The sequence below is a fragment of the Oryzias latipes genome, chromosome 5, assembly GCF_002234675.1.
Source record: "Oryzias latipes chromosome 5, ASM223467v1".
In the NCBI taxonomy this organism is placed as follows: Eukaryota; Metazoa; Chordata; class Actinopteri; order Beloniformes; family Adrianichthyidae; genus Oryzias; species Oryzias latipes.
In genome coordinates, this window is record NC_019863.2 from 9,471,247 (window position 1) to 9,493,166 (window position 21,920).

The window sequence follows — 21,920 nt, forward strand, 5'->3', positions numbered from 1 at the left end:
TGAGGAAAATCAATAAGATGTTACTACAAGAAGATGACAACCAATTCCACTGCAGTATGGACTTTAGCTTTTTAGCACCTAAAACCATTCCTGTGCTATCTAATGTCAGGTAAAAATGCATTTGTCTAATTTAAAATATAAAAATGATATTTATTTTTCAGCACATTCCACTGTGTAAAACTCAACATTTGAAATATATTTTATTTTATTTTGTACTCACGCAGCCTGTCTGAGCTCTCACACCTGAAGGAATTAACAAGTTTGTGTGTCACCTGTATAAAATTGTCTGTTATAAAAGAAAATCAACATATAAGTGAGAAGATTGTTGAAAAAAGAAAAAGGCTTGTAAATAGACCCTTGAATGTTTCTCTGAATCCAAGAATGACATAATAAAAATATGGTTATGTATCATGTCGGAAATTACTTTTGAGATGCAGCATTAAAAATAAATTGTTAAAGGCAATCTACGTCTTATAGAGAAAACAGGAAGTACCGGTACATTTTCTAAGAGGCTGAGTCATATGTGATGTATTTTCCAGAACACAGAAACATAGAAATACAAGTGTCGTTTACCATTGGTTAGCCAAGAGAGCCAACAGATTCCTCAGAGGCCAGCCAGGATGTTGAGACAGAGTACACGGATCATAGAAGCCCACAGTAACCTACAAAACCAAACAAAGTTTGTTTACCGTACCAGAGGGATGTGTGCTCATACTTATTTAAAAAAGACTTTATTAGATTAGATAATCATTTAATAGTTTGTTATAAGTTCTGCTGCAAGAGAGGTGGTAAAATAATTTCACCTTACAAGGAAGAAAAAAAAAATGTGGACCAACTGTGCTAAAAGCTAAATTCATATGCAGTTGTCATGTGCACAAGGTTGGCACTTCTCTGCTTATAATTTGAAGTTTGGGACACAAAAAAACGAATATATTACTACTACTCGTTACATTGTTTTTGAATTATAAATATGAATTATATAAATTATATAAAGACTCACTTTCTTTTATTAAGCTGGAAAAAAATCAGACATTCTTTTAATGACTCTGAATCAAAATTCTTTGAAATCTGGTTACCTTTCTTAGACCATGTCATGTCCTTGACTTTAGAAAATGTCCCAGTAAATTCTTGAACATGTTAGTAGGTATGAGGTGTTCAATCTCAATCTCTTTGCTTGACATAGATTGGTAGCATGGTATATTGTTTGTATAATTATTTTATTTTGCTTTATTTATTGATCTTTTTGATCTAAGTTTTTTTTCTGTCGAATATTTTGTTCTCTTTGTTATTGTGTTTTTGAATTCTCTCTTTGAAAGTTCTTCCCCCCACCCCCCCTATTTAAAAATTAAGGAAAACTATCTTTTTTTTTAATGTGAAATCATTTTTGATCTTTTACAGACAGAAGCTTGTATGACTTCCTTTCAAAATAAAAGACTTGGGATTTTCCCAGTGCAGCTAATTTACTACTTATTATTATTAATGTTATTCCTTTCTAGTCACTACTGCTTTTAACCTGAACATAAACATAAATTCATTCGTTTCTGATCCAGTATATAAAGAGGAAGTGCTTAATATGTGCTTAAATCTCATAAAATTTACTGAGAAATCCAAAAAAAAAAATAAGACTTTTTACCTAACTTTTGCTTTGAATTTGAAATCTATTCATTCTGGAGAAAGCGTAGAGTGAAAAAGGCCTCTTGATGTCAGCAGGACGTAAAAAACCTTGACCTATTTTTTTTTACCTCTAGGTGCACCTCAGCCATCCATTTATAACCGTAACTGATCTAAATTAAAAACAATGCTAATTTAGAAACCTTTACTTTTAAAATTGCTATTATTTAATTTTTCTTCAAACACAGAGCCACTATAGAGGTGTAAAAATGCAGTATGTGGCTCTGGAGCCTGAGCTTGCAGACCTCCTGCACTTTACCAATAAAACAAATAAAAGTTGCTACCTTCTTCGTCATAGTGAAAAAGCTCTCCCAGTCTTCAAGTGGAGCCATCTGAACAGTGTGATCAGTGTACTTTATCAGGAAATATGGAACCGCAGTATTGCCTTTAGTGACACACAGGTCATCATAGGCCTCCTGCAGTGCTATAACCTGAAACACATATGATTTATTTGTAAGATCGCATAATAAAAGCTTTAAAGATGTTCATAATCAAGTGACTGAAAACAAAGTTTTGATCACGATCAAAGATCTATATAGATTTGGCAAATTGAATACATTCTGTGCAGAAAACAGTACTGTTTAAAAAAAGGGAAAAAAAAGCACCTTTTTTAATTAATATGCTGTAGACTGATCTTAATTACACTTTATAGATAATTGAGGTAGCAAGTCATAATCTTCAAAGAACGTTATCATTTTTGCTTAGTTTAATGTATACAGAAACAAATTTTCCTAAAAAAATATTATTCTGGAGAGGTAAAAACAAATAGTTTAACGTTCAGTGGTTGAAAAAGAAATTTTCTATTTAAGAGAAACAATAAAAAATGTCTGTCATGTCTATTCTTTAAAAAAAATGTTTGAACTTGCAGCAAAACATTGTTAACTAAACCTGTTTTGGTGAGAACACGGCCTCCAGGAGGGAAGGTTGCTGGATTATCTTTATTCCCTCGGGGAAACAAAGAGCAGGGAAGCAGAACCAGTAGTAAAAATGATATTTTTTCAGGTCCTGAAAACAGATTAAGCACACAGTTAAAAAGCAGCAAAAAAATAAGATGAAGTAATTTTACCTGTAAACTCATAAAAATATGGAAATTAGACATTTGAGTAATAAAGTATTCGCACCGCAAAGGTCAGTAAAATAAATCTGCTGAGGAGAGATTGTTCCTTTAATGCAGCTCCAGAACATATAGCGTTCCACATCTACAAAGACAAAGAAAGAAATTATTTTAACACCTGTAGGAATATTTGCTCACTGTGTCCGAGCTTTGAGGGTTTTTAAGGCAGTCCTTATGTGCGTGTATATGAGTACATATATTTGTAATGTTTCTTAAACCCTTTTACCTCTTTTGCCTCTTTCTCCAGCAGAGCTCTCTTATCGATGTTTTTAAAGGCATCAAGTGTGTTGGTGTTGTACAGAGTCCCAACAGCTGGACAGCAGCGAGCTGGTGTTACAGCATCACTGCAAACAGAAAATGTTTTATGTCAGAACACAGGAAGAGAATTTAGACAACTATATCTGTTCCAACAAGCCGGCCATGTGACAGATAAATACTTCCTTAAACACAATTGATGAATTATTAGGGTAAAAATGAATGACGACTTTCTTTCAGGTTTCACATTTCTTCACGGAACTCAACCTTTTTTTAAAGATGGTTTTTAATGATCTTTACTGTAGATTTGGGTTATTCAGCTCTTCCGGTTCTGTGCAAGTGAACCAGGCACGTGCAAGTGAGCACTTTGAAAAGTCTATATAAATGTGTAAACACGTGTTTACGACTTCTGCGTTCAAAACGCTTATGTTCACTCGTAGCTACGCAAGTTTCTAAGACCATTTTTGAGCTCCAAGTACAAAACGTGTGGCCATTGAACGCACGTTGAAAGGTAAATCAGATCGAACTTTGACCAATCAGGGACTCAGATTTGGTAGTGCCGTATGGATGGCGCCCCTTTTAATTTACAGAAGTGCCAATTGATTGAAAATTGATCATGAAGGAGAAACTAATAGTTACCGTTTGTGCCCGGACAGATATGACACAAAGTTTTTCCTATATTGGAAAAGAGCTTTAAAAAGAGAGACGCACTGTGTTTAGCTCCTTCAGGCTCTATCTCTATTAGAACCTTTTCACTCATTCTTGATTAATGCACTTCAACAGTAGTGCCTCAGGGTTCTGTGTTGGATCCCATATTGCTTTCTCTCTACTTGTGGTTTAAAAAGCATGGTGCTGCTGGTTTGCTGGCAATATTTAAATTTACATTCCTCTAAAAGCTGGTAGTGACTGCTTCAAAACTGACAGGATTTCAAAATTTGGATCAGACTAAGACTGAAATCAGTGAGTTTGAGAAAACTAAGTAGTTAAAAGGTATTGACAATGCTATTGATTCTCTAAGCTCGTTGAATAAATCCTCTGAAAAAAATCCTGTGGGAGTAATCACAGAAGGTTCTTTTAAAGCAGAGAAGCTTTACTTATAAAAGCACATTTTACTATCAGAGACTTCTTGGTAAAATAAACCTTGCCTACCAGAAAAAAAGACTCTGAGAAAGTGATCCGTTTACTCATTATGTCTGGATTGGACAATTAAAAATCACTTTTATTTTGGTGATCTTCCATTCGCTGCATGCAGCTTGCACAAAATACAGCTTTGTGCGTGCGATAAATAAAATCTAAACACATCTCTCCTGTACTTGCCATTTTGCAGTGAATGCAGTTCTTTTCAAATACAATTTAAGCTTTTAGGATTCAATTTTAAGGCTCTTAATGGTTTCTCCTTCAGCTTGAAAAGTGCAAACCTTACCAGCTTGCTCCGGCTTTTACTTTCCTTTTTTAAATGTATTCAATTATTTTACGTTATAGTTTAAATTGCCACTTTATATTTTCATTCTGATCTGCTTTTTTATATTACTTTTAAAAGCAAAAACAACATTTACTTTAAAGACAGCCTCTCTGTCTCTTATGTGACCTAACTACACAGCAATTGGTCATCTGCCCTCCAAACAAATGACTACCAAGACATTCTACAGAAGATGACCACACTGGAGATGAAAGTTAATTGCATAGCAGTTGAAAGTAACTTTTCGTTCGTAATTTTCTAAATTCGTGGGGTCAGTGCTGAAAAAAATTTTCCTAGCTGTATGGAGCCAGAGGAAAGGTTAGGGTTAGGTTTAACCAAAAAAATGGTTCCTGAGCGCGGCTGTGTCTACAGCTCACCGCGTCCCCAAGGGATGGGTAAACTGCGGAGAACACATTTCCACATCACCAGGGTGCGTGAAAGCTAATGGGACTTTAACTTTAAATAAGTGCGACCAACAACAGCATTTAGCATTAGACGCACTTAAAATACCCACTCTATTACCAAAAGTATTGGCTCACCTGGATGTACTTACATATGAACTTAAGTACCATCCCATTCCTAACCGATAGAGTTCAATATGATGTCGGTCCAACTTTTAAAGCTTCAACTCTTCTGGGACAGCTGTCCATAAGGTTTAGGAGTGTGTTCATAGCAAGTTTTGACCATTCTTCTAAAAGCGCATTGGTGAGGTCACACACTGATGTTGGTAGAGAAGGCCTGGCTCTCAGTCTCCACTCTCATTTGTTCTATCTGGTTCAGGTTAGGACTCTGTGGCCAGTCAAGTTCATCCACACCAGACTCTGTCCTCCATGTCTTCATGGACCTTGCTTCGTGCACTGGTGCTCAGTTTAGGGCTTTGTAGGAATTGACTGTGCAGAAAGACGGGGAACTCTTTGCAATATGCACTTCAGCATCAGCTGATCCCTCTCTGTCAGTTTATGTGGCCTACCACTTGGTGGCTGAGTTGATGTTCAACTCAATTCAATTCAATTTTATTTATTTAGCCTAATATTACAACAATAGTCATCTCAATGGGCTTCAAACCAGTAGCTTTGTGATAAACATGAATCATAAAGGACATAAAAACATGTAATTCAAAAGGTAATGGCTAAACTAAACTGAAAAGACTAAACTTAACTGTCATCCCTGCCCTTACTGTTGTTCCCAAATTCTTCCATTTTGTTATGATAGAGCTGACAGTTGACTGTGGAATATTTAGGAGTGAGGAAATTTCACGACTGTATTTGTTGCAGAGGTTTCATCCTATGACAGTTCCACACTGGAATTCACTGAGCTCATGAGAGCGGCCCATTCTTTCACAAATGTTTGTAAAAACAGTCTGCATGCCTGAGTGCTTGATTTTTACACCTGTGGCCAGGCCAAGTGATTAGGACACCTGATTCTGATCTTTTGGATGGGTGAGCCAATAGTTTGGGTAATATTGTGTACGTGTGAGCAATGCAGCAATGTGCATCTTGGCTGCACGTATTACATGTGGACATCATGAATTTCCTTCCCTTTTTGTGCTTGGTTGCACATAAATGCCTGCAAATAACATCAGCCAAAAATACAACAACATGCCATTCATCCAGATCAGCAGAGATGAGCAAGCTTAAAAACAGCTAAAAGGCACAGATAACAAAACAGCATCTGTGAATTCCAATAAATCGAGTGATAATCCTCCCCAGAACTGTTTTGGTCCAAAGCCAAAAGGTAAATCATGTTTTCTGAAAACGGGAGGATGTGTTGTAAGCTGAAGACTGTGATGAGACAGACTGGCTTCTAGATTCAGAACCACTTTTACCTCTGTTATTGGGGGGGGACAAAGGACAGGAAAAATGATGATGGTGATAATGATGATATTCTATTTCGGACATATAGATGTATACAAAATAAAAAACAGTTTAAAAAAAATACAACAAATAACTGGGAGACTGAGAGAGAAGTAAAAGCTCCATAAGTTCTCACCCTCATACCTTACATCAAATGAAGATACAAATAATAACATGCCTAGCAACAAACCTCCATAACAACAGAATCTGAAGCTACAGAAGAGATTTGCTCTGCTGTTGAAGGAACCTGGATAGTATCTGATGACCTTCCATCCCAAGAAGGCAGTGTCAAGACATAAAAAACTCAATAGGCTACTGAAAACACATATCTGGGCCTGGAACTCTGCTGCAGGTGACTCTTTGCTAAAAGATGTACATATGTTGTGTGGAAAAATAAAAATAATAAAAATTAAAACTATAACTAAACCAAGATTACTGATCATATCAGTCCTGTCCCCAGATCTCTGCGCTGGCTTCCAGTTGCTGAGAATTGAATGTAAAACTTGTGTTCTAGTCTCTCTATAGACTCCAAAGTGCATCTCTGATCAGGGAAGAATTTCAGGGTCAGGCCTTCAGCTGGTGCCCAAAGTGAGAACTAAACACAGTGAAGCAGTGTTTCAGCTTTATGCAGCTAAAATCTGGAACAGGCTTCCTGATGATATTAAACAGGTTTCTACTTTGACAAAATTTAAGTTCAGACAGGAAATATTCTATGTTGTATGAAAAATCTATATATTTTAAAAGCATTACTCTCTTCTGATCTTGTTTTACAATCATTTTTAACTAAAATATATAATTGTACTGTTGTAAAAGTATTTGTACTGCTTTTCATGTGTTTTTTCAGGATTTAACTGTTCTAATTTGAATTTTTGTCTCTTTGGCTTCATTTGTCATTGTCTCCAAAGCACTTTGAATTACTTGGAATAGGAATTGCACGATATCAATAAACGTGTCTTTCCTGCTTATGAGAGCCTCTCAGATTTAATTTGACCCTGCATTTGTCAGAGTCCTTCATACACAGCAAACTGGGAAGACTAAATTATAGGGAGCTGCATTTGTATGGACATCCTCCTCTCTTTGTCTCGACAGTCCACACTTGTGACGGGTTATAGGTGAGCTTTTTGTCTAACTGACAGTGATGGTCTTCCTGCATGTGGAAGCTATATTACACACAGACACACACTTGTTTTAGTCCCATTCCCTTTTGTGCTACTTAAATGCCAGCTTCCTCAAGGTTTTCCTGTCTCCCTCTTCAACCTGTCACTCAATCTATTCTTCTGCACTTTTATCATGTTAAACCTCTTCTTTAGTCATACTAATTTTTAAAGAACTTTTATTTTTTAGATTATACATGGATCTATTTGTTTGCAAGTGGATGCATCAGAAGGGAGCAGAGCAGGGAGCTTGTGGCTTGCTGTTGCAGCGTCTACGTCACACCTACAAGCCTTTTCCACAGCAATTGTTTTGCCTGCTCCTGATTTACAACAATTTGAATAAAGAAATGCTCAAAAATGCTATTTTAACCTTAATTTTTCTTTACATGTATATCGTCCGCCATGAGCCAGAAAAACAAGTTAAAAACACCAAAAACACTATTTTCGTTGGAGTGGGTCTTTAAAACATATATAGAAGCACTAATTAAATAGGTTTTAGTACCGATTGGCTCTTTAAGACATAACATTAACATTAGTTGTGTCCTCATCCACTTCCTTTTCTTGTTAAGTCAAAGCTAGACTCAAATTCGGTGTCAGTTCTTAGATTTATTCTTGTATGAATACAACAGAGGGGTAAACTCATTTTACATTTCAAAAATGTAAACTGCTGATGTATTTTTATGCTGTAAAGACGTTCGTCCAAAGATGATTCCAAGCATTTTTTTTCAGAGACTAAAAGGAGAAAAAAATCTGTCCTTGGCCCCATGGGAGGAGAAGAGATGATGCATCCCTCACTTCGCATGAATCCTCTCAAAATGCCTGGCATGACTGCTGATAGGCTCAGCTGGGTCCATAGTAAAGAGGTGGAAGCGAGACAGAGAGAGCTAAAATAGGAGGAACTCCACCTGCTGCTGTGAGCTCCAGAGATGCAACACAGGAACTCCTTCCTCCATGATGAAACAGAGTTGATTTATCTGCTGTACTTTATGGAATGGATGGTAACTGATCTCACTATAATGACAAAAAGCTTCGTAACAGACTAAATTGAGAATACACAGGTGGATTTTGAGGAGCAGAAGGTCTTGCATATCAAATTAATTCTGTACAAACTATTCACTTAATGTGCAGTTTGAATTTATTTGCTTACCCAAAACAACAATCAACATTTAAAATGAAAATGTTCCACTATGATTATTGTCTTTCTGCACAGACCGATGCAGTTAGCTTTCTTGTTGTACAACAGTCATTGCAATAGTCAACTCCTGCAGGTCTAAAAAGAATAAATGAACCGTTTGATTGACTTTTTGACACATTGCTGAAACTGCCGAATGAGGTTCAAAGCAGCCTTTTAAAAAAGTTGAAAATGACCCGGGAAGCCGTCATCTTCACTTCAGGAACCGTGGCCACCAAATATATCTGAATGATTATGATTAAAGGCTCATTTAAAGCTCTTAAAAGTCTTTTCAAAGAAAAAGTAATAACAGAATTCACAGCAGCCTTTCATAATAAAGTACATCTGATGCACATCAGAATTGAATATACTGAAGGGAACAACAGCGAACCCTTAGGAAATCCACACCTCGAGATAGCTTGGAAATATACTTTAGATTTAGTATTTTTATATGATTGTAATAAAAAGAAAGGACATTTTAAATGCACGTTATTCTCAAAAGCTTACGCCTAACAAAACACAGGAGGGTGTGACGGCTGGGGGCCTTTATCAAGACTGAATTATTACTATAGGCTTTAAACTGTGTTTCATGTTTTGCTTGTAAACTGTAAAACAACTACTTGCAATCATGTTTGTGTTAACAGCATGCTGCACTTACACATCAAACGCGCTGAACTCCAGAGTCAAGCGAGTGGGTAAGCCAACAGGGTCACCTGTCAAATAAAAGTGGAACATTTTACATGAATAAAGATGAAATAATTCAAAGCCGCCATTGCACCTACAAGGGTTTATTATAGTGACACCACCTGATCAAGCCACTCACCGTTATAGTAATATCCTTTGATGCATTTAGGGCTTTCATCCAATTTGTAGTCATTAAGTTTCTTTTGAGTGAGCTGATGCCAGAAGCCGGCCTCCAAAGCGCTGCTGAAGGGTGCAAACTGCAGCTTGAGATCTGCAGCGGATGGTGGCGCTCCACTGATGTCTGACGTCATGGTAACTTCAATCACTCAGCAAAAAAAGAAACAAGCTCTGAAAACACAAAGTATAACAAAAAAGTGGAAAAGTTAAGTTTTTTTTCTTTGGATGATAATTTTCTATACATTGCTCGCCATTTACAGTGGGGCAAAAAAGTATTTAGTCAGCCACCAATTGTGCAAGTTCTCCCACTTAAAAAGATGAGAGACCTGTAATTTTCATCATAGGTTTACCTCAACTATAAGAGACACAATGACAACAAAAATCCAGAAAATTCCATTATCGGATTTTTAAATAATTGATTTGTAAATTATGGTGAAACATTAAATATTTGGTCAATAACAAAAGTTCAACTCAATACTTTGTTATATAACCTTTGTTGGAAATGACAACAGTCAAACATTTTCTATAAGTCTTTACAAGGTTTTCCCAAACACAAACTTCTATTCCTCCATGCAGATCTCCTCTAGAGCAGTGATGTTTTGGGGCTGTCACTGGGAAACATGAACCTTTAACTCCCTCCAAAGATTTTCTACGGACTTGAGATCTGGAGACTGGCTAGGTCACTCCAGGACCTTGAAATGCTTTGTACAAAGCCACTCCTTCAATGCTCGGGCAGTGTGTTTGGGATCCTTGTCATGCTGAAAGACCCAGCCAGGTTTCATCTTTAATGCCTTTTAGTGGTGGAAGGAGATTTTCTCCCAAAATCTGACCATACATGGCCCCATTCCTTCTTTCCTTTACATGGATCAGTCGTCCTGATTCCTTTGCTGAAAAAAAGCCCCAAAGCATGATGTTTCCACCCCCATGCTTTACAGTAGTTAAGGTGTTCTTTAGCTGCAACTCAGCATTCTTTCTCATCCAAACACGAGTAGAGTTCTTACCAAAAATTTATTTTTGGGTTTCATCTGACCATAGGACATTCTCCCAATCCTCTTCTGGATCATCCAAATGCTCTCTAGCAAACTTTAGACGGGCCTGCACATGTACTGGGTTTAGCAGGGGGACACGTCTGGCACTGCAGGATTTGAGTCTCTGGCAGCGTAGTGTGTTACTGATGGCAGCCTTTGTCACTTTGGTCCCAGCTCTCTGCAGGTCATCCACTAGGTCCCCCCATGTGGTTCTGGGATTTCTGCTCATTGTTCTTGTGATCATTTTGACCCAATGAGTGAGTTCTTGCAGGGAACCCCAGATTGAGGGAGATCATCAGTGGTCTTGTATGTCTTCCATTTCAGAATAATTGCTCCCACAGTTGATTTATTCACACCAAACTGCTTAACTATCGCAGATTCAGTTTTCCCAGGCTGGTGCAGGTCAACCATTTTGATTTTGGTGTCCTTAGACAGCTCTTTGGTCTTGGCAATAGAGGAGTTTGTAGTGTGACTGTTTGAGGTTGTGGACAGGTGTCTTTTATATAGATAACCAGTTCAAACAGGCGCCATTAAAACAGGTAACAAGTGGAGGACAGAGGATCCTCTTACAGAAGAAGTTACAGGTCTGTGAGAACCAGAAATCCTGCTTTTTTATAGGTGACCAAATACTTACTTATTTCCACCATAATCTACAAATAAATTATTTAAAAATCAGACAATGTGATCAGATTTTCTGGGGGGGGGGGTTTTCACTTTCATTTTGTCTCTCATAGTTGAGGTTAACCTATAATGAAAAATTACAGGGCTCTCTCATCTTTTTAAATAGAAGAAAATCCACAATTGGTGTCTGATAAAATTATTTTTTCCCCACTGTATCTATTCCTACCAACTCAGTGTAGAGCTACCAAACACTTAAATACTGTTTGAAAGCAACTTGGCTTTAATAGCTTTCAGTATAAAAACTTCAATGAAAATCATCAGCCCTTAAAAAGTGAATTATCTCATCTTATTGTATTAAAGCATTAAAGCGTATGCCTCACTGACAGTCTTGTTTAGATTAAGTACAGTAAATAATTACCCTTTGAGGAGACAGAGTGATCTTGGAAGTCTGGTACATTTCAATTTACCAGCAGATCAAGAGGAGAAACATCCCAGACCTCCAGTGTTTAGCCTTGGGCCATTCATCGTTTATTTCTCAAAACATAAACAATTACACCGGCTGTCCTGGATTACCCAACACTTAAAAAAACCATTATCAAATGCAAGTTTGTAAAAAAAGAAAAGCATTATGACAACATGGATTTCATGTTTCATCCCCCAAGATGATGAAAGACTAACAGAGATGATTAACATTTAAAAAATGAACAAATATATTGCAAATAAAAGTTCAACTTTATGAAGTCCTACTTGATTTATTGAGTTTGGGGGGGGGGGGGGGGGGGACTCAACTATTTCTATTTTTTTCCCCCAACTACAGTAAGGATGTGGACATTTTCACTGAAGTTACTTTAAAGAACTTAACACTTGCATAAGCAGAGAAACGTCTTGTAAATCAGCGTTTTGATAAGAATAGTTGTATTTTTGAATACAGATTAAAGAGATTCTTCTTTTTGTTTTGTTTTTTAACATTTCAGGTTGGTGGTGTACCTTGTGAAAAAAAGTGCAACTTGGCTGAAAAATGTCTGAAAAAACAGGAGAATATATATTACAGAGTCCCTTGCAAAAGTGTTCACCCCCTTGAATATTTGTTGAATCACTCGTGGTCAATACAATTTGTCTTTCCTCAAACAAATATTTACAAGAAAAAAACCTTCAAAGTCAATGTGAAAACAGATTTCTACAAAGTAATGTAAATGAAACAAAAAAATGAATGAAATATAACAGTTTGCATAATTGTTCAACCCATTTAAATCAGTATTGAGTGCATCCACCTTTGGCTGCAATCACAGCACTGAGTCTGTGTGGATAAGTCTCAATCAGTCCTGTACATCTGCACACTGAAGTTCTGCTTCATTCATCTATGCAAAACCGCCACTCCAGAACATTTATCTTTTTCTTTTTAAACTTCTCGTGTAGCTTTTGCAGTATCATTTGGATCATTGTCTTGCTGAAAAAAAAATCTCCTCCCAAGCAGTAGTCCTCTTGCAGACCGTAAGATATTGTCCACCAAGATTTCAGTGTATTTTGCAGCACTCCCACAGTGCTGCAAAATACACACAAAATCCCCACAGCATGATGCTGCCACCACCATGCTTCACAGTGGTGATAATGTATTTTTGATGATGTGCAGTACTTGGTTTCCGCCAAACAAATCTTCTTGTCTGATGGCCAAAAACTCACTAATTGTGAGACTATTGGCACTAATTTAATAAACCTCTATTGAATTAGACCCTTAAATTTCAAAGCGGGTTGACAATTATGCAAACAATTATATTTCATTTAATATTTTTGTTTCATGTACATTACTTTGTATAAATCTTTTTGCACATTGACACTGAAGGTTTTTTTTGTAGTAAATTTTTGTGAGGAAAGAAAAATGTGTGGATATATATTTATATATATTTAAAAAAAAAAAAAAGCCCCTCTCACCCTCCGCGGGTGGTTTCTCCTCCAAGCTCGGGTCCTCTACCAGAGGCCTGGGAGCTTGAGGGTCCTGCAGTATCTTAGCTGTTCCTATCACTGCGCTTTCCTGGACTGAGAGGTCTGAGGTCTTTCCAGGTATCTGTTGTAGCCACTCCTCCAGCTTGGGGGTTACTGCCCCGAGTGCTCCAATTACCACAGGCACCACTGTCACCTTCACTTTCCAGGCTTTCTCCAGTTTTTCTCTGAGTCCCTGTTATTTCTCCAGTTTCTCATGTTCCTTCTTCCTGATGTTCCCATCGCTTGGCACTGCCACATCCACCACAACGGCTTTCCTCTGTTCTTTATCCACCACTACAATGTCTGGTTGGTTCGCCATTACTATCCTATCAGTCTGGATCTGGAAGTCCTACAGGATCTTTGCCCTCTCATTCTCTACCACCTTCGGAGGTGTTTCCCATTTTGACTTTGGGGTTTCCAGTTCATGAACTGAAGAGTTGATGAACTGGAGAGGGGCGTTTTATTTATTTTTATTTATATATATATATATATATATATATATACAAACACAGAACAAAAAAATAATTAAAAAAAAAGAAGAAATGAAAGAATCCCACTGTCTCTGCTGCCCCAGCAGATCCAATGACATTTCTCAGAACCCATCTTGCCTTATTAGATTTATTTATTTCATTTTAATGTATCTCCACCACCATTTTAAAACACAATGTACATGTAGTCAGGGGAAATAAAAGGATTAGTTAGTGTAGATTTTGGCAATTCAAAAGAAGCCCCACTGTAATCAGAAAACGGCGCTTTAACAAGTTGAACTTTTAATCACGAGGAACCTTCTGGGGAAAAAAAGACCGAAGGGAGGACGAGTAACAACAAGAACAAACACACAACACAAGTTAAACCAGACAGAAAGGAATTACTGAACGAGACTCACCCTCAACGGCTACTTCCTGGTGGAGTTGATCATGTGATCGTGGAAATTGTCAACAGAGCAAAGGATTGTGGGAAGGTAGCATACCCCCTTTTAGCTTAGCATTAATCTTTTTACGGCGCCCGCATCATAGAGTAAAACACGAAAGACCAGAACAAAAACAAAAAAGCGCAAACGATGAAACAGGAGAACACGGACAGAAACCTGTACGCGCCGTTTCTTTTCATTTCGGTTAAATAAAGGCTCTAAGGAAGCGGATCATGAATGCAAACCACACGCAGAATACTCCGTCTTTCCTCCTCCTAGGGTTAAAGATTTTAGATATATTTATTAAAAATAACACACTAAGTTTTACGGCTGCACGTCCACAGTTTCTAACTTTTAAAGCAGATATTTGATTATTTTTTTAAGTATGTATATAATTATTTTCCAAAGTGGTCGCAGGACAGTAAAGACAAAAATCATTCCATGTAGACGCGGAATGGAAGGAATCCCGCACCGGGGGAGAGGGGTGGAGTGGTTACGTGTGTGCTGCAACGTTCCTTGTTCGATCACCTTTTTTATTTGCTGAACATGGAGCAGTTGACACTTCTTTGCATTTAAATTATATCCTTTCTGATATAGGGCTGACAGTTATGGTTGACTTTTTTATTTATTTATTTTTTTACAATAAATCTATATCCTTGATATAAGAGCATGTTCAGCCTTGCCAGTAATGCAGAAAGTCAATTTAAATAGTCAGTCACAAATGTGTACTAATAAGGTACAATATTGTGCTGAAGTGAAATAATATAATTCATCTTATTTTGGAGTACTAGTGATTTACAATAACAAAGAAAAAATATATCTCTACCATGCAAAATCTTTACAAATTCAGTATTAAAACCCCTGTGGATTTGACTGGTTAACTGCCTTTAGCATTTAGGAAAAGTAGTCTGTTTAATTTAAAATACAAGTATACCTTGTCAATACTAAAAGTGAGGCAGGATACTTGAAGTTCACTTTTTATATGCTATCTCTTTATTGTAAACTTAAAAATTTCACATTTAATCTGAAGAAATCTTTAGATAGTACTTTCTACACTACATGTACATGATCCATAGAACACTTGCAATATTTATACTAAAGTATACCTAATAAAATAAACTTCAAGTGTAAGACTCTCTGACCAAATACATTTACTAGTTTTCAAGTGATCCAAAAACCCATTTTTTTGTGGTAAATGTTTTTTACATTTTACTTGTTATCAAATGAAAAAAAAATCTCGTAGTCAGCTAGTGTGCAATATGGTGCACATTTTAATGTTTACTAGTACACTAACACTGCTATATATGCATTATTGTGAGCTATGGGCATTTGTAATTTTACTTTCCTAGAAAATGATGTAAGACATTGTCAGCATGTAATTAGCTTATTACTTATCCAGATATCAAGTGCATCAAATATAGCTAATTGTTAACACATTTTTTGGTGCAAATTTTTGCATAAGTAAATGTTTACAATAAAAGAAAATAATACACTTATAGTTACTTGACTAGAATACATTTTGGACCTACTTGGGAAGCAGTTAGGAAAAGAACAACTTACCTTTGTTCCCAAGAAGGATTTTTATCTTTCAAAAGTGGACTAGTTTAAAGTAAGGTATACAAGGATCTTCAATCCTGAACTCATAGAAATAATGCATTGAATTTTACTTGTAGTGGGACATGACGAGAAATCATGGATGTTAGAAAAAATATCACTGGTGTTTTTGTGCTTTGTTAGTAAACTGGTGAGCCTAAATAGGAAGAACTAGTCTACAGTTTAAAAAAATTACTAGTTCACATCTTTTGACTGTGGTTAGTGAACTAGTTAGACTCTCTGCATTATCAACAATGATACCAATGGTCTTGGATATGGATGCAACAGTAAAACAAAATATTTTACTGTTGTAAGAAAATACCTATAAGGAATACTAATTTGTTTTTTTGTTGCAATTAAACCTCACAGATCACTATTTGCAAAATGCAGGTTACAGAGTCTGCAAAATGCAGGTTACAGAGTCTGCAAAATGCATGTTACAGAGTCTGCTTAATGCATGTTACAGAGTCTGCTTAAAGCATGTTACAGAGTCCCTGCAAGATGTTAAAACGTACATTTGCAATTGCAATCAATCCCTGAACAATTACGGAAGAAAACAGCAACCATCTACGATAAAAAATGGGTTTGAGCTCAACAACTGATTTTTTAATATGGCCTTTTCCATGCAAAATAATTTTTCATAGCTTTTAAGTGTATTATAAGGTTCCTTCCACACAAAAACAAACCCCAAAAAAGTATTTTGATCCATTCACGCATTTCTGAGTATGCCTCTAAAAACCTGTGGTCTGCGCACCAGCCCCTCCCGACCTACAAAAATTAGCAGGTTCTCACGAGCTGACATTGACCAGGGAGAACAGCCCCTTCCAGGAAGAGTCTGCACTGCCCACCCCCAAGCTAACACACCCACTCACTTTCTCCACGGAGCTAGTGGTGACCGAATAATATGCTTTTATTTTATATCCACATCCATCTTTACAAAGGTTTAGGTCTGATCGGCTGTTTTGACCCTGCTACTGAGCGTACACTGAGCGTACGACCTGAATGTCTCAGACAATGGAAAGCAGAGGATGCAGTGCTGGAGGACATATCCTCATGGGAAAAACCCCTGCATGGGATGTACCACTGAACCATAACTAAAGTGACTGATATCAAGAAGTCCTACCAATGGCTAAAAAGGGCTGGCCTACAGGACAGCACTGAAGCACTCATCCTGGCAGCTCAGGAACAAGCCCTGAGCACCAGAGCAATAGAGGGTCAGATCTACCACACCAGACAAGACCCAAGGTGTGGGCTGTGAAAAGAGGCGCCTGAAACAATCCAGCACATAACTGCAGGATGTAAGATGCTGGCAGGGAAAGCATTCATGGATAACCACAACCAAGTGGCTGGAATAATATACAGGAACATGTGTGCAGAATATGAACTGGAAACCCCAAAGTCAAAATGGGAAACACCTCCGAAGGTGGTAGAGAATGAGAGGGCAAAGATCCTGTGGGACTTCCAGATCCAGACTGATAGGATAGCAATGGCGAACCAACCAGAAATTGTAATGGTGGATAAAGAACAGAGGAAAGCCATTGTGGTGGATATGGCAGTGCCAAGCGATGGGAACATCAGGAAGAAGGAACATGTGAAACTGGAGAAATACCAGGGACTCAGAGAAAAACTGGAGAAAACATGGAAAGTGAAGGTGACAGTGGTGCCTGTGGTAATTGGAGCACTCGGGGCAGTAACCCCCAAGTGATCGGATCAACGGTCGGATTAGAATTTAATTGTGTACATGGGCCCAGAAAAACCTTTTCCAATTATCACAAACGTTCACATGGGTCACATTTTCGGTTGGTATAAATCATTCGCACATACTCAGTAGTGTTTGAAATACCGGAAGAGAAAATGAGTTACGCTGAGAGGCTACATACATAGATATCCGGCAGCTCCACAATATACTAGATGATCTTCTAAACGTGCTTTTATCAATGTTACGGTTATTATGAAGCGCCTGTTTGCTCATCATTTTCTTTTTAACCCGTGTGTTCTGTGCTTTTTCTGTTGAAGAACGGAGCTGGAAGAAGGGCTAACAACATTAGCCTTTGATGAATATAAAATCCATGCGGGAAGCGCTGCAATCTGCATCTTGGCTGCACGTAAATATGTGGGAATAACATCAGCCTTTATTTTGTCGGGACACGACTGGAAACACAAATCCAGATGATTGTTTGAACAGTTTCTAAGGACTCAGCGACATTTCTGCTTTGAAAAGCTCACACACCGCCCCAAAGCAGCTGTGTGAGCTGACGGTCCGAGCTCTTCCCGGACACACACATTTACCGGGAGACCCGGTTCTCCTGAGTTCGGTGGCTCGTTCACCTAGAGCTGCGGGACGGATCGCAGTCCGAAGTCTCCCACCCATAGCGCACATGTAACAAAGCATCCTCCCTTTCCCTCAAACACAAAGTTGTAAGTCGGTCTGCTCTACTCAGAGACACGCGTGCTCGTTCCACCGGTCCACTTGCCTAATCAAGTACAGGACTACTTCTTTTCTATTTTGTTGTTTATTTATTTATTTATTTATTTATTTATTTATTTATTTATTTATTTATTTATTTATTTATTTATTTATTGTTAAAGCCACTTCCCTCAGTTTATACTGGATCATCGCGGATTAGTCATTAGTTGGGAAATAAAATAAATGAAGTAGTAAAGTAAAATAATGAACAATAATTATAAAATAACGCAAAATTAAAAACACCACCCCGACGATATCATCGTCCATCCCGACGGTTTACTGCAAACATCGTCAACTGCCAATTTAAGGGACATCGCCCAACCCTATGTATAACACATATTGTTTATTATAAAAGCCTTCAGAATTGCATGCAAGAGGCCCTGTAAGATAACAAATTATGGCACGTTTTCTCGTGAAAACGAATGATTAAGTAATGATCTCTAAAAAACACACTTTTTTAGAGACCAGTAAAAAAAACAACAGCACGCTCCAGGTGTGAGCCAAAATGGCAAACATATGATCATCACCATTTAACTTTCTTATTGTTGCAAAACATTATCAGAGTATTTCAGCCTGGGACTAACTTAAATTGTGCTACATTTGTTGGTCAGAAACAAATTCTAATACTAGCTATCATCAATTGAGAAGATAATCAACATTAAATGATCTCCAAGGAAATTCTTTTTTTTTTTCTTATTTGAGATAAGTCTATTTAAGCCTTGATCTCGAGATGAGCTTAATCTGTTGCATTATCTTAAGGAAAACAGTGAGCATTTCCCAATAATGAGTTTTAGGTTGTTATCTTGAGAAAACAACCAAACAAACATAAACACATTTTAGCACTTATGGTCATAGTCATCTTCCATAAAACTTTATTTCAAAAGGTATATTTTTGATTTATGTTTGCAAGCATTGTAGAGGAAAACATGTTTGAGCTTGACATCTTTGCAGTTAAAATAGGCTGTGAAATGGCTGTTAAATTCTGTTTTAGAGTGGCTTAAAAAGGTCTAAAAACGTTTAGTATGTTTATACGATTTAACCAGTAAAACTGCATTGTTGATAGTAAAAGCAAGTTAACCTACCTATCATCCAATGAAAGTTAGAAACACTTTTTCCACTTTGAAAAGATACGTAGAAAAAAAGGTTTATTGTTGACTCATAAAACTAAGCTGTTCATCCTCCTTCCCAATTTTTTGTATTTCAAAGTTCATAAAAACGTGCTGCCAAGTAATACTTTACAAAGCCTTTGTTTCTTAGCAGTACAAAACAGCTTGTGACTAACAGGATTAATATTAGTAACTACAGCACAGCACGGCAGTGGTATCTCACAACATGAAGAAGATCCCATATGGGATGATTCTGTCAGAATTGATTTTTTTCCCCCACAGCCTGCTTGCGTTTTCTCTGGGTAATTCAACCTTCTCCCAGGGTCCACAAACAGACCAGTTAAATAAATGTTCAAATCTAATTTAAAAAGCTTCCAATGCCCTGTATTTGTGAATACATGGCTGAATGGGACTGTGATGCTTTGGCATTCTGCCCAGAGGGAAAAAAGAAAAACCAGCCAACTTTAAAGCACGGCGTTTGTTTGTGATGCCAGCCTCGGAATTTATGTTTTTCACTCCTTTCTTTCCATTCAACTAGTATTTATTTCCAATTCTACTGTCAATAGGGTTTAACAGTGTCTGGTAAATGTTAGGGGAAAAAGCACTGCTCGTTAAAAACATCATTGATTAACATAAAACTGCACTGTAAAATATATTTTATCACGATAAGATGTACAAAACAAATTCATGTCACCATGGGGGTTCAACCTGTGGCTATTATTTTATAAGACCCCAGCATCTTTTATGTCCAGAACAGATGCTTCAAGGGCTCTTTTATAACAAATTCACTCGAGAATTTGCAGAAATAAAGGCCACCTGCAGTGCTTGCTTTATTTACCGGGGTTTTGGAAATAAATGCGGGCTCTTGCAGATTTAGAAAACAATATGTCTGGACAATCTACATCTGTTATAGAAAATGTAATTACAAATAAATCCATAAAATAAAAACAATAGTTGTATGAAGGTCCTTCCTTTTTTGGCCTTTAGTGTCTGGCATGATTTTTGCTCAGAAATGCTATAAGCCATCTCGGACTCAAATATGCGCAGACATGCTGAATTGCATGTAACACTTAGTGGGATCGGACGAGCTAGATTATGCAGAAAAGACACATTTGCCAGTGTTGCTGGTTGACAGCTTTGACTGTGTATGGCCTGTGAGTGATGAGAATCCATCTGGTTCCCCTCCAAACACGTGTTGAATTTGACGTGAGAGTGTGTTGCTTCAATCCAACGGCTCTCTTCTTAGTGAACTTCAGGATCTCTTCCAAAGGAATACGGAATTTTGGGATAGACCAGAGTAGATTAAAGTATCCTGTCGTTCGGTACAAGAGTTTGAAATGGATATGTTGTGTACGAATTTCTCAAAATAATTAAGCGACCAATAGATATTATTATTCAATCATTCTGTATAAAAAGAGCTCAACAAAAGACATTTCTGAGGCTATTCATTTTTTAAAGGCATAGTGGTAAAGAAGAAATATATATATATATATATATATATATATATATATGTTGTATGTATATATGTATATGTTGAATTCCTCCCCTTATTTCTTAGATGACTTTAATAGAAAAAACGCTTTGTTTGCTATTTTTTATTTGCCTTTTCTTGATTTAAGCATGAATTTTGGATTGAAAAAAGTAATGTAACATATAACATGTTAATAAATAATAGTTTTAGTGGATGGATTTTAAGATGTTAAAAACTATAGTTGTGAGAATTTGATTACATTTCTGAACTCTCAAATACTGTAGATAACATGTTCAGGCAGAAAAGATTCTGCAGCTTAAAATAATCGAGATTTTTGGGGGAAAACTGTTGTAGGCAGATACATATGGAAGTTAAAAGACCTCAGTTGGTCTTCATGCGGTATCAGAGCCACGTTTTTAGTCAGGTTCAGGAAGATACCCTTGGATGACTCATGCATCTACCTGTATTTTAGTTATTTTAATATATTTTTACAAGCGTCACCACTCTGTTGAAGTGCTGTAGCTTTTGTCTCAGGCAGGCATGTTGGACTTTTCTGTTGTTGCAACTTCAGTTCCGTACTTATTCCTGAGGGGCCCAATAAACAAAGTGTAACAGTACAAAGACTGTTTTGGAGATTTTAGTCACGTGAGACTAATTTCATGGGGGGAAACAAAAGATTTGCACATTTAACAAATCTGGTGAATTAAATTAGCCTATTGCTAAAGCAGAAACTAACTTTGTAGTTTTTTTTGTTTGCTTGCTGTCTTTCTAGAGGATTTTATTTTGGTGTTTTGATCAAGTTTAAATCGTATTTAATTATTGTGTACTAAAGTCAGAATTAAGAGATCACACCCACAAATCCCAAACCAGAGACATGATGTTTGTTAACGACATGCAGCACGTTTTAAATTTACTTTCAACAAGATTCAAGCTTTCACTTTTACTAATTACGCACTCCTTCTTTAGTGTTCCAAAACTTTTTTTTTTTAATTATTGTGGAATTGATGGGATTTGGTCTTAACAACAGATTTACCATTGTTTTCTATTTCTTAAAAAACGAATTTAAGTATGAATGTGTGTCCATCAAACTGCCTAAAAAAACTAAAGTCCGTCATTTACAATTGCAGATATTTCTTTGTAATTTGTTTTTGTTTGTTTCTTTGGTGTAAAAAAAACAAATTGATTATTTTGGGTGGAGCTGACAGG

The 21,920-nt window shown here is 37.0% G+C and overlaps 1 protein-coding gene across 1 annotated transcript in view; it reads right to left on the reverse strand.

Moving 5' to 3' along the window:
- atg7 (autophagy related 7) overlaps positions 1–14,546 on the reverse strand; it is an 85,209-nt gene extending 70,663 nt beyond the window's left edge. The window contains exons 1-8 of the mRNA XM_004068648.4: positions 14,054–14,546; positions 9,501–9,709; positions 9,336–9,390; positions 3,012–3,129; positions 2,793–2,870; positions 2,560–2,676; positions 1,956–2,102; positions 574–662 (exon numbers count right to left, since the gene is read on the reverse strand). Of these exons, the coding sequence (XP_004068696.1) occupies positions 574–662; positions 1,956–2,102; positions 2,560–2,676; positions 2,793–2,870; positions 3,012–3,129; positions 9,336–9,390; positions 9,501–9,672 (776 nt within the window). The 5' untranslated portion in view covers positions 9,673–9,709; positions 14,054–14,546. The remainder of the gene's footprint in view (positions 1–573; positions 663–1,955; positions 2,103–2,559; positions 2,677–2,792; positions 2,871–3,011; positions 3,130–9,335; positions 9,391–9,500; positions 9,710–14,053) is intronic.
- Between the last annotated feature and the right edge of the window lie 7,374 nt (positions 14,547–21,920).